Consider the following 12,013-nt stretch of genomic DNA (forward strand, 5'->3'; position numbering starts at 1 on the left):
ACCCAGAGTTGGAAAAAAAAAAATACCCGGAGTTAAATCTAATTGTCTCATGTCATATTTTTTTAAATCATTTGTTGGTTGGAATCAGGATCCAGAGAAGATCCATATGTTGTGATTGACTGTTGGATTTTTGTTTTGTTTTTGTTTTTGTTTTTGCTTTTTCTTTTTGTTTGTTTGTTTTTGGATTGCTGTGTTTTCTTAAATCTCTTACGTCTATCAGGGTTTCTCAACCTCAGCACTATTGACATTTGTGAACCAATAATTCTTCATTGTAGAGGACTGAACCTGTGCATAACAGAAGATTTAGTAGCACCTCTGGCCTCTACCCCTAGATGCTAGTAGCATACCCACCCAGTAGTGACAACCAGAAATGTCACCAGGCCTTGCCAGATGTCCCCTGAGGGCAAAGTCACCCTAGGTCCAGAACCACTGAGGTGTAGATTCTTCCTCTATCCTTCCCATTTTTTGTGTTGGTGATTTATTTGCAGAAGAAACTGGGTGGTTAATCCTGCAGTTTCCTTCAGTCTGGATTTCACTGAGTCATCCCTGTAATGTAATTTAACATACTCTGTCACCAATTTCCTGTTAATTGGTGGTTGGATCTAGAGGCTTGATTAGTTTTGGATTTTTTGTTTTGTTTATTAACAAGATTGCTTCATATATAGGTTGTTCTTCCATCAGGAGGCTCATAATATCTGTTTTGTCTTTTTGTCATATTAACAACTGTTGATTTCCTAATTTACTTGCCAAGGGTCATTTTGTTTTAAAATGTATTTATTTTCATTTGGACAAATTTTACTTTAAATGACAATCTGTGAAATAAATAAATAACAACCTGTGTTCTCCCTTACTAAAGGAAGGGGAAATGGAAGGTGAGGCGGTTGAAGCCATTGTGGAAGAGTCTGAAACTTTCATTAAAGGAAAGGAAAGAAAGACTTACCAGCGACGCCGGGAAGGTGGCCAGGAAGAAGATACTTGCCACCTACCCCAGAACCAGACTGATGGGGGTGAGGTGGTCCAGGATGTCAATAACAGTGTGCAGATGGTAATGATGGAACAGCTGGATCCTACCCTTCTTCAGATGAAGACTGAAGTAATGGAGGGTACAGTCGCTCCAGAAGCAGAGGCTGCTGTGGACGATACCCAGATCATAACCTTACAGGTTGTAAATATGGAGGAACAGCCCATAAACATAGGAGAGCTTCAGCTTGTCCAAGTACCTGTTCCTGTGACTGTACCTGTTGCTACCACTTCAGTAGAAGAACTTCAGGGGGCTTATGAGAATGAAGTGTCTAAAGAGGGTCTTGCAGAAAGCGAACCCATGATATGTCACACCTTACCTTTGCCTGAAGGGTTTCAAGTGGTGAAAGTAGGGGCCAATGGAGAGGTGGAGACGCTAGAGCAAGGGGAACTTCCACCTCAAGAAGATCCTAGTTGGCAAAAAGACCCAGATTATCAGCCGCCAGCCAAAAAAACAAAGAAAACCAAAAAGAGCAAACTGCGTTACACAGAGGAGGGCAAAGATGTGGATGTGTCTGTCTACGATTTTGAGGAAGAGCAGCAGGAGGGTCTGCTATCAGAGGTTAATGCAGAGAAAGTGGTTGGTAACATGAAGCCTCCAAAACCAACAAAAATTAAAAAGAAAGGTAAAATTAGTTTATCCATTAAACTCTCATAAAGTCATTTTGGGATAAAGCATATATAACATGGTGTACGCAAATTATTTTAAAGTAAATGGATTATTATTATTATTATTTTTTTTTTTTTTTTTAAAGATCATGAGGTGGGTACCAATCCTTTTAACCAGTCTAAAAGAGGTTTTTCCAAATTGAGTACTTTTTAAGTCCTGAAGAAGACAAAGAAGTAAATCTATTAGTGGCATGAAATAATTCTGATTTAATATGACTTAAATTGGATTTAGTTTAAAAAAGCTAATGAAATTTATTTGTAGAAATTTAACATTAGGGTTAAACTTAACACTTTGAAACCCTGGAACAAGTAAGTGTTTTATTTTGCATATAGGTGTAAAGAAGACATTCCAGTGTGAGCTTTGCAGTTACACATGTCCGCGGCGTTCAAATTTGGATCGTCACATGAAAAGTCACACTGATGAGAGACCACACAAGTGCCATCTCTGTGGCAGGGCATTCAGAACAGTCACCCTCCTGAGGAATCACCTTAACACACACACAGGTGCTGGATATGAATGTTGGGGGCTGCAGCATAGCAAAGTTTAAAACTTGGGTTTTAAGTATCCTCAAAACTGGTTTCAGTGGGAAGTTAAAGAAGAACAACTTTTGTTCTTTCTTATGCTGGTTTGTTTGTTTTAAATGTTTATTTTTGAGAGAGAGCGTGAGTGGGAGAGGAGCAGAGAGGGAGGGAGACACAGAATCCAAAGCAGGCTCTAGGTTCTGAGCTGTCAGCGGAGAGCCCGACGCAGGGCTTGAACTCATGAGCCATGAGATCATGACCTGAGCCGAAGTTGGACACTCAACCGACTGAGCCACGCATGCGCCCCATTTCTTATGCTGTTTTGTAATCCTGATTTATTATAAGCAGATGAATTTATAGGCAAATGTAAAGAAAATTTAGTGGAAAATAATCCAAATTATATAAGGATAGTGATCCAGAAAAGCTGATCTATGATAGTTAATCTGTAGTATTTCCTGAAGAACCTCACCATTGCATTGCTAAGGTTTTAACATCAGTGACAAAGAATGACCCTGAAAATTCCCAGGCAACAATTGCCAGGCACTGTAAGGACAAACATTAGAAATAGCAACAAAATCCTACCTTGGTAAAAACCATGGTTTCTGGTTGTTTCGCCTCAACAAAGGTAAGTAATTCAGAATTGCAGAATGGAAAGTTAAAGGCATTATTCTAGCAATCCAAACATTTCTTCATTTGTGCTCCATATATACTTTAATATTCTAGTATTAGCTTTGTGTTGGCTATGGTTAGGTTCCAGGCATCATTAAAGTTGGAGGGACAGTGTGCTGGAGCTCTCTTTAGGGTCTTTTCTGGGCTTTTTGCTCTTTCCGTTTTGGCATTTGGCTGCAAGTGCTAATAGAAACTTCTCTCACATGGTTCTTCATGCAGAGTAGATTTCCTCTCCAGATTCTCCACCTAATATGGCTCTTGTTTTTGATTGATGTACTGGTTGTTTGTTGAGCATGATCAAGTTGAGTTTGCCCTGTAAGCAGTATGCTGTGCATTAGTATATGTTTTGCTAATATGACCTGGTCACTTTTCATTGTCCCTGCTTTCTACTCAGACACTTGATGATATGATGTATTTAGTAGTTTGAAGACACTACGAAAGTGCATATGACTGGATAAAAATATATGGCCCCATAATAGGACCTCCTAAAATGGGAATGCTTGATGTAGACTGTGTGTGTCATGGTCTAGTCCTCAGCTTTGAAAATAAGAGTGTGGTATGTCTGGTGCTCAGAGCTAATCTGGCAGCACTAATTCATACTAATCAAACCCTCAGCGGTCAGATGCATATCAGAAAATCAGTTTACAGTGAGGAATACACCTTTTCATTTTCTGGATGCAGTTGTATTGCTTTCTAGGGGACACTCTTACCTATATTGAGATGATGTAGCAACTGACAGGTGACTTGGTGAGCATGGGCCCTGAGCATAGGGACATAAGCAGCCAGGTGGTGCAACTCAATGAAAATCTCTGTTGCACAGCAGTGTCTCTTCTTCCCTAATTGCCATGCTGTGTCTACCAGTAGCAGGCCTCTTTCTGTCCCCTAGATAGTACTAGGTAAACATTAGAAATTCTTGGTTTTCAATTCACTTTGTCCTAAGAGAAATGGATCCTGCTTTCCTCCTCTCATTAATTGTTGTTCTACTTACCTATCTGTGCTGCCAGACTATATTTTTCATAGAGAGAACTCTATCCTTCACTCCTACATCCTTAGTGGTACTAAAGAAGCAAAATGAGCATGTGAACATTCATTGGAATTTCTTGGAATTTTTCATTACTGTCATACTTTAATCACACTTCCTCTTCTGGGTTCTCTCAATCTCAGAATCATTTCTGCAGGTGGGTAGTCCTATTCTTTGCATTGTAATTCTTCTTAATACCACTCTCAGGGGAAGTCTTCCTTTGGTTTTGGTGTTTGGGGTTACCTTGTTGTCACCCCTTACCTGCAGTGCATAATTACAAATGGTTCCCAGTTTTTGAGTAGTGGTTTATGAAAACAGCACTGTTTTCTGCTGTCAGCTTATCTCTTTATTGTCATTATTACCTGGGCATATTTCCAATGCTATATTTAGAATATAAAGTGACTAGAAAAGATCCATTAAAGTAATCAATCAGTTATGTTATGGGTCTACTATGTGGGAACATATTAAAAACAGTAAGAGTCTTCCTTAAAAAAAAAAAAAGTAAGGGGCACCTCGGTGGCTCAGTCAGTTAAGCATCTAACTTGATTTCAGCTCAGATCATGATCTCACAGTTCATGAGGTCAAGTCCCACGTCAGGCTCTGTGCTGACAGCGTGGAGCCTGCTTGGGATTCTTCCCCCACCCCCACCCCACCCCCCCGGCTCATGTGCACACATGCCTTCTCTCTCTCTCTCTCTCTCTCTCTCTCTCTCTCAAAAATAAATAAACATTAAAAAATTAAGAAATGTAACTTTCCTTCAGTAAAAGGAAAAAAGAAAAAAATGTATTAGTTTGTAAAAATGTTTAAATATTCTACGAATTGACATTCAGATCACATAGTATTAGACATTGGATGTTGGAAAGTGATCTGTTCAGGGGTGTCAGGCTGGCTCAGTCAGTAGAGCATGTGACTCTTGGTCTTGGGTTGTGAGTTCAAGCCCCATGTTGGGCATAGAGCCTACTAAAAAATAAATGATCTATTTAAATCACATAAAAGGCAGTACTACTTTTTAAAGCCTTTGATAAATTTCTAGATTTATCAAAACAAATTTATATAGAAAACAACCTATTACATATGTGAGGTTTTTTTGTTTTTTAAGAAAAAAGTATCAATATGGACAGCCCTTTGGCCCTGTGTATAGTCACAATATAGTAAGATTTGATATGCAAAGGAATCTTGGGTCAAGTAACTATTAATTCTGTGGCCTGTACTTGACAGAACATTGAAGTTTATTTATTTAATTTTCTAACGTTTATTTTTGAGAGACCGAGCACAAGAGGGGGAGGGACAGAGAGATATGGAGACATAGAATCCAAGCTGTCAGCACAGAGCATGACGCGGGGCTCAAACTCACTAACCGTGAGATCATGACCTGAGCCAAAGTCAGACACTCAACTGACCGAGCTACCCTGGCTCCCCACAACATTGAAGTTTAAAAGATGTTCTCTATTTTTTTTTTTTAACCAAGAGTTGAAGCAGACTTGTGTTTTTATTAACTTTTGATCCATAGTGATCAGAATTTATAAACTAGGGATAAAAAAGATTTTGTATTCAAAAGCATCACTCACATGGGTAATTAAGAGAAACTAAATGTTTGGCACATGTTTCCAGTATTCTGGGGTTACTGTTAGAAAGTCGACCAGGCCCTCCCATAGCTTTTGGAGCTACTCTCAGGCTGGTACAAGATTGTTGAGATGACCAGAGTTCAACATCATGCAGTTTTGTGTCACATGTTGAACTGTCATTAATTGTGCCCTTGATCTTGTCTTCCTTTTATAACTTACTTTCCCTAGGTACTCGTCCTCACAAGTGCCCAGACTGTGACATGGCCTTTGTGACTAGTGGAGAATTGGTGCGGCATCGTCGTTATAAACACACCCATGAGAAGCCATTTAAGTGTTCCATGTGCGATTACGCCAGTGTAGAAGTAAGTGTTCAGCTCCTTGTTGGTTCCTGTCTTAAGACCATGATTCTAGTATAAGGATAAAAACTAACCAAACTGACTTAAGATGAGATAGAAAATCTTACCAGATTATTAACACTCCCACTCCCTTTCCCCGGCACCAAAAACAAAAAAAAACTGTCATGAGTGTGAAAGATTTACCCATTTTTTAAAAAAAGCATTAGTTCCACATGTTATTACAGATACGTTCTACCAAACATTAAAGAAATAAATAACTGCACCTAGAGTATTTAAAAATAGAAAATTTTATCTCCTTTACTATTTGAGGTTATACTGTTACCAAAACTGAGTAAGAATGCTACCAAAAACAAAAGGGTATCTTTTTCTCACAGAAAAATTAAATTACTAAGTAAAATTATTAACCAAATTTAGTAATATATTATAAAAATAAGTGATTATGAGATAGACTATATCTAAAATGCCAGGATAGTTGAACATGAAGAAATTACTGGTTTGTGCTATATTGAGAGGTTAAAGAAAACCATATGATCATTTCTATAGATGACTGAAAAACTAAAATTCATTATTTATTACCATTTAAAGTCCTAGCAAGTTAAGAGTAGAAGAAAATGGCTTTACTATAAGGAGTGTATACCAGAAACCTATAGTCAATCCATCCTAGTTAACTCTGAAATATTGGGAGTATTCCCATTAAAATTTGGAACAAGACATCTCTTCTTACCGTTACTGTATCAAAATTGTATTGGAAATCCTAGCTAAATAAGAAATGAATTATAAATGGAAAAACAAAAAATGGTATTTGTGGCAGACATATTTGCTTACATAGAACATCCAAGAATATTAGCTGAAAACTTAAAACAGAGTCCATTTGGATGGCCAGATATAAGACAAATACACAGAAGTCAGTAACTTTATATGATCGATAGTAGGAAACAGGTTTACATTCTAATAGCAGTAAAATCATTTAGGGGTAAACTGAACAAAAAAAAATCTGATACCTCTGTATCTGTGAGGAAATTATCTGTAAATAAGCATAGATTATTTAAACTATTAAGGAAAATTTCAAAAGTGGAAACATATATAGAAATAGATAAAATAGGATAATACACCCCCCATGAATCTATCCCCCAGCTTAAGTAGTTACATAATAACCAATCTTGACTCATCTGTGCCCCATCCATTTGTTTACCCTCTTCCTTTGGACTATGATAAGGATTTGAGAGACAAAGGTTACAAGTAATGAGGAAGAAATATTATATTTTAGGCTTTTTCTGTATTGTGAACTTCAGTGCCCAAAAGCTAAGCTTTTGTGCCTAACCCACAGCACTCACATTACAATCAATGTTAACAGAAGTAAGAAGTTTGATTGCTCTCGTGTTTCAGGTCAGCAAATTAAAACGTCACATTCGCTCTCATACTGGAGAGCGTCCATTCCAATGCAGCTTGTGCAGTTATGCCAGCAGGGACACATACAAGCTGAAGAGGCACATGAGAACGCATTCAGGTAGGACATCTTCCCTTGTTGTGTTGATGAGCTGCTTTTCAGTGGATTCCATGGGACCCTGTGAACCACCTCACGCCCCTATTCTTTACCTGAATGGAAGCTAGCATGAAAGTAATGTAATTAACAGATGCTTTTCTGGAATATCTTCTGAATTCATTGCTCTGAATATACATTGGAGAATGGAAAGTTTCACTATTAGAAGTCGTCTGGGTCGAATCCCTAATTAGCTCATTCAGTTTTCCCCGTACTATCTTTTTCTAAAAAAGAAAATCTTGTAGGGGCGCCTGGCTGGCTCAGGTGATAGAGCACATGATTCTTGATCTCGGGGGTTGTGAGTTCGAGCCCCACATCGGGTGTAGAGATAATTTAGAAAGAAAAGAAAGAAAAAGAAAAGAACTTGTAGGTCCTCCTGTCATCCATCTCCTGCCCCCCAAAGGCAAGCCTTGTCATAGGAACTGCTCTCTTTCTCATGTGAATGACTCTGGTAGAGCTGGCAGAGCAGGGGTGGCGGCAGCAGTTTAGGACTTTTCCATCTCTCAAGACAGGCGCAAGCCATGCAGTGGGCCTGAGCCCTCTGGGTAGTACCCAGAGATTCTCTGTAGCTTAGCTTTACTGCCTCCTGAATTACCCTCCAATTAAATGGTAATATTCATTTTGTCTAATTTGTTCATTCTCTATTTCCTTTTAAGGGGAAAAACCTTATGAATGTTATATTTGTCATGCTCGGTTTACCCAAAGTGGTACCATGAAGATGCACATTTTACAGAAGCACACAGAAAATGTGGCCAAATTTCACTGTCCCCACTGTGACACTGTCATAGCCCGAAAAAGTGATTTGGGTAAGTAAATGAAAAATGTTTCTGAGGATGTGCGAAAATATGAAGATCATAAATAACTTCCTTTTCTGATTCATATAAGCTTTGTGTATATGAATGGCCTGCCACTTAATAAAAGCCATTGCTGGGGCTCCTGCGTGGCTCAGTTAGTTAAGCATCTGACTTCGGCTCAGGTTGTAATCTCATGGTTTGGGAGTTCGAGCCCCGCATCGAGCTCTGCACTGATGGTAGATGTATTGCTCCTTGAATATTATTCTTCTAAATGTTTTTATATTTAGGTAAAATGCTATACTTTACAAAATATCTTTTACTTTAACTTTTCTTTTTGAGAGAGAGAGAGAGACCAAGTGTGAGTGGGGGAGGGGCAGAGACAGAGGGAGACACAGAATCCAAGGCAGGCTCCAGGCTCTCAACTGTTAGCATAGAGCCTAACACAGGGCTCTAACCCAGGAACTGTGAGATCACGACCTGAGCCGAAGTCGGACGCTTAACTGACTGAGCCACCCAGGTGCCCCAGCTTTGTTTTACTTTTTAACTCATTTGATCTTCACAACAACCATATGAAGTTACCAAGGCATATGTATTTTAGTATTATAGGTGATAAACTTGATGCTCCAACAGGTATCTTGAGCAGAGCTGCTACACAACACAGCTTATAATGGCAAGCTGGTCTTGAGTGCTCTTAAGAGCCTCTAGTTCCACTGAGGAACATAGAAGTACTTGGGTCATATCAGGAGCATACTGAGCCATAGCATAAACATGGCCTATCTTTCTGCAACATTGGTTTTACTCAAAGATTTTATGTAAAGTTCTATAATTTAGCTGGTGTCTTAAATCATTTTTGTATTAACATGACCATATTGAACAAAATGCAGACTAGCGCACATTTTTTCAAGTTGTAAGATTTTTAATTTTTTTAACATCTAACATTCATTTTTAAGATGAAACCACAAGTTTGAAGCAGAGGACTTTGGGCTCCACATAAGACCCATGTGTCATGTGTTCGTCCTACTCTGCTGTTAAGAGGACTTTGTTGGAAAGATGTAAGAGGCACTGTCCTCTGATAAATGAGTGAGTTTTTCTATTCTTATGGTACAGAAACCAAAATCTAAATTAATAATATCTCATGGCAATGTGTGTGAGCTACTAGGCCACTGTCTGGATTATTCAAAAAACATTTTAATGTTTATTTTTGAGAGAGCATGAGTTGGGGAGGGGCGGAGAGAGAGGGAGACACAGAATCTGAAGTAGGCTTCAGGCTCTGAGCTGTCAGCACAGAGCCCGACGCGGGGCTCAAACCCAGGAACTGTGAGATCATGATCTGAGCCGAAGTCAGACGTTCCACTGACTGAGCTACCCAGGCACCCCCTGGATTATTCAATTTTTTAAAATTACTCACTTTTATGATATAAATAAATATGTTGGATGTTTTATATTTGCATGATACCCCTTAGGCCCTACATAATTGCCTAGGAGCTGTCAAATAATAGTTATTTCCCAAAACCAGTCCCAAAGAAGTTTGTGTTCCCTCTTCAAAGCAGGCCTGATTTCACACTAATATGCCATAATTAAAATTTATCACTTTGTAGGGCACCTAGGTGGCTCAGTCGGTTAAGCATCCGACTCTTGATTTTGGCTCAGGTCAGGATCTCACAGTTCATGGGTTCAAGCCCTGAAAAAGTAAGGATCGAAACTCCCAAATTCCTGTTATCAAATCTGTAAGCCAGTGTGCATTCATCTTCTCATTTCTCATTTGCTGCAAGAGAGTTGGCATCACTCCTCCTGTTGGTGGCCTGTCCTTTTGCCTTAGTCTTGATCCTACTGTCTTGTCTTCTTTGCAGCTTTTATACCATCCTGTACCACCTCCTTACCCTCATCTTCACACTTTCTTTCCTGTCTTTCCCCTCAACTCTAAACACGCTTACATTTCTCCTGTCTTAAAAAAAAAAAAGAAAAAGAAAAAGTATTGGGGGCGCCTGGGTGGCTCATTCGGTTGGGTATCCAACTCTTGGTTTCGACTCAGGTCATGATCTCACGGTTTATGAGTTCAAGCCCTGTGTTGGGCTCTGCACTGACTGGAGCCTGCTTGGGATTCTCGCTCTCTCCCTCTCTCAAAATAAGTAAATTAAAAGAACTTTTTTTTGAAGATTAAAAGAAAAGAAAAAGTCTTAGGGTGCCTGGGTGGTTCAGTTGGTTTAAGTTACTGACTCTTGATTTTGGCTCAAGTCATGATCTCAGTGGTCATGGGATTGAGCCCCACGTTTTGAAGCCCGCTTGGGATTCTCTCTCCCTCTCTCCTTTGCCCCCTCCCCTGCTCACATCCTCTCTCACTCAAAATAAATAAATAAACATTGAAAAAGGAAAAGAACAGGTTTTCCTCCTCTAGGTTTGACTTTTTTTTTATAGTCTCTAGTTTTTCCTGTTAGAACATAATTTGGGGGTGGGGCACCTGGGTGGTTCAGTTGGTTGAGCGACCGACTTCGGCTCAGGTCATGATCTCACAGTTTGTGAGTTCGAGCCCCGAGTCGGGCTCTGTGCTGATAGCTCAGAGCCTGGAGCCTGCTTCTGATTCTGTGTCTCCCTCTCTCTCTGCCCCTCCCCCACTCATGCTCTGTCTCTCTCTGTCTCAGAAATAAATAAACATTAAAAAAATAATTTAAAAAAAGCATAATTTGGGGGTGACTGGGTCGCTCAGTCGGTTAAGTGATCGACTTTGGCTCAGGTCATGATCTCACTGGTTTGTGGGTTCAAGCCCCACATCAGGCTCTGTGCTGACAGCTCACAGCCTGGAGCCTGTTTCAGATTCTGTGTTTCCCTCTCTCTCTGACCCTCCCCCACTCACGCTCTCTCTCTCTGTCTCAAAAATAAACATTTAAAAAAATTTTTTAAACAAAATTTGGAAATTTTTGTACACAGAAACTTCCTTTTTTTAATTTAGTTTTTGTGATAAGAACACTTAAATAAGACCTACCTTCTTAGAAAATTTTTTTTCCTTCTTAGAAAATGTTTAATATGTAATAACAGTATTATATGGTGGGAATTCAGGGCACCTGGCTGGCTCAGTCAGTAGAGTATGCAACTTGATCTCAGGGTTGTTAAGTTCGAGCCCCACGTTAGGTATAGAGATTACTTAAAAATACAGTCTTTAAAAAAATTTAACTATGGGAATTACGCTGTACAGTAGATCTCTAGGAGTCATCTTTGGTTCATTTGTTTTATTTTTTTATGTTATTTGGGTGTTTAGGTTTGACTCTTGTCTCTTTCTCTGCCAGCCCTCATAAAGAATTCTGTCCCTCACAGTATTCCCTTCCTCAGCTCCTAATTTCCGTCCCATCTGACTTATACCCTATTGTGTAAAGTGACTCTTCCTAAGATCAGTAAGAACACCACATTGCTGAATGCAGGGAGCATTCTACTTCCCATGTCTCTTGATCTCTTAAGAGTGTTCTTCATAGTAGATTGTGCCATCCTCCTTAAAACACTTTCTTCCTTGGCTTCCGTGGCACTATAGCTTGTTATCTGTCTTCTCTATTCCTTCTCAGCCTTCCGTTGTTTTAACCTCTTTTCCTCCCACTAGCATTACCTGTTAGATTTTTTTTTAAGTTTATTTATTTATTTTGAGAGAGAGAACCAGCAGAGGAGAGGCAGAGAGAGGGAGACAGAAGATCCAAACGAGGCTCTGTGCTGACAGCAGAGAGCCCAACGTGGGGCTTGAACCCACAAACCATGAGATTATGACCTGAGCCAAAGTCAGATGCTCAACCAACTGAGCCACCCAGGCACCCCTTACCTATTAGATTTTTTTTTTTTTTTTTTTACCTAATAGATTTCTTAAAGCAAGACCCTAA

The 12,013-nt window shown here is 39.4% G+C and overlaps 1 protein-coding gene across 3 annotated transcripts in view; it reads left to right on the top strand.

Moving 5' to 3' along the window:
* CTCF (CCCTC-binding factor) overlaps positions 1–12,013 on the top strand; it is a 47,618-nt gene that overhangs the window by 26,283 nt on the left and 9,322 nt on the right. For all 3 annotated transcript variants that reach the window (XM_060650473.3, XM_060650475.3, XM_060650474.3), the window contains 5 exons: positions 857–1,646; positions 2,023–2,193; positions 5,695–5,828; positions 7,209–7,329; positions 8,019–8,168. In XM_060650473.3, coding sequence (XP_060506456.1) covers positions 866–1,646; positions 2,023–2,193; positions 5,695–5,828; positions 7,209–7,329; positions 8,019–8,168 — 1,357 coding nt within the window. In that variant the 5' untranslated portion in view covers positions 857–865. The remainder of the gene's footprint in view (positions 1–856; positions 1,647–2,022; positions 2,194–5,694; positions 5,829–7,208; positions 7,330–8,018; positions 8,169–12,013) is intronic.

This window comes from Panthera onca, chromosome E2 (assembly GCF_046562875.1).
Source record: "Panthera onca isolate mPanOnc1 chromosome E2, mPanOnc1 haplotype 2, whole genome shotgun sequence".
In the NCBI taxonomy this organism is placed as follows: domain Eukaryota; kingdom Metazoa; phylum Chordata; class Mammalia; order Carnivora; family Felidae; genus Panthera; species Panthera onca.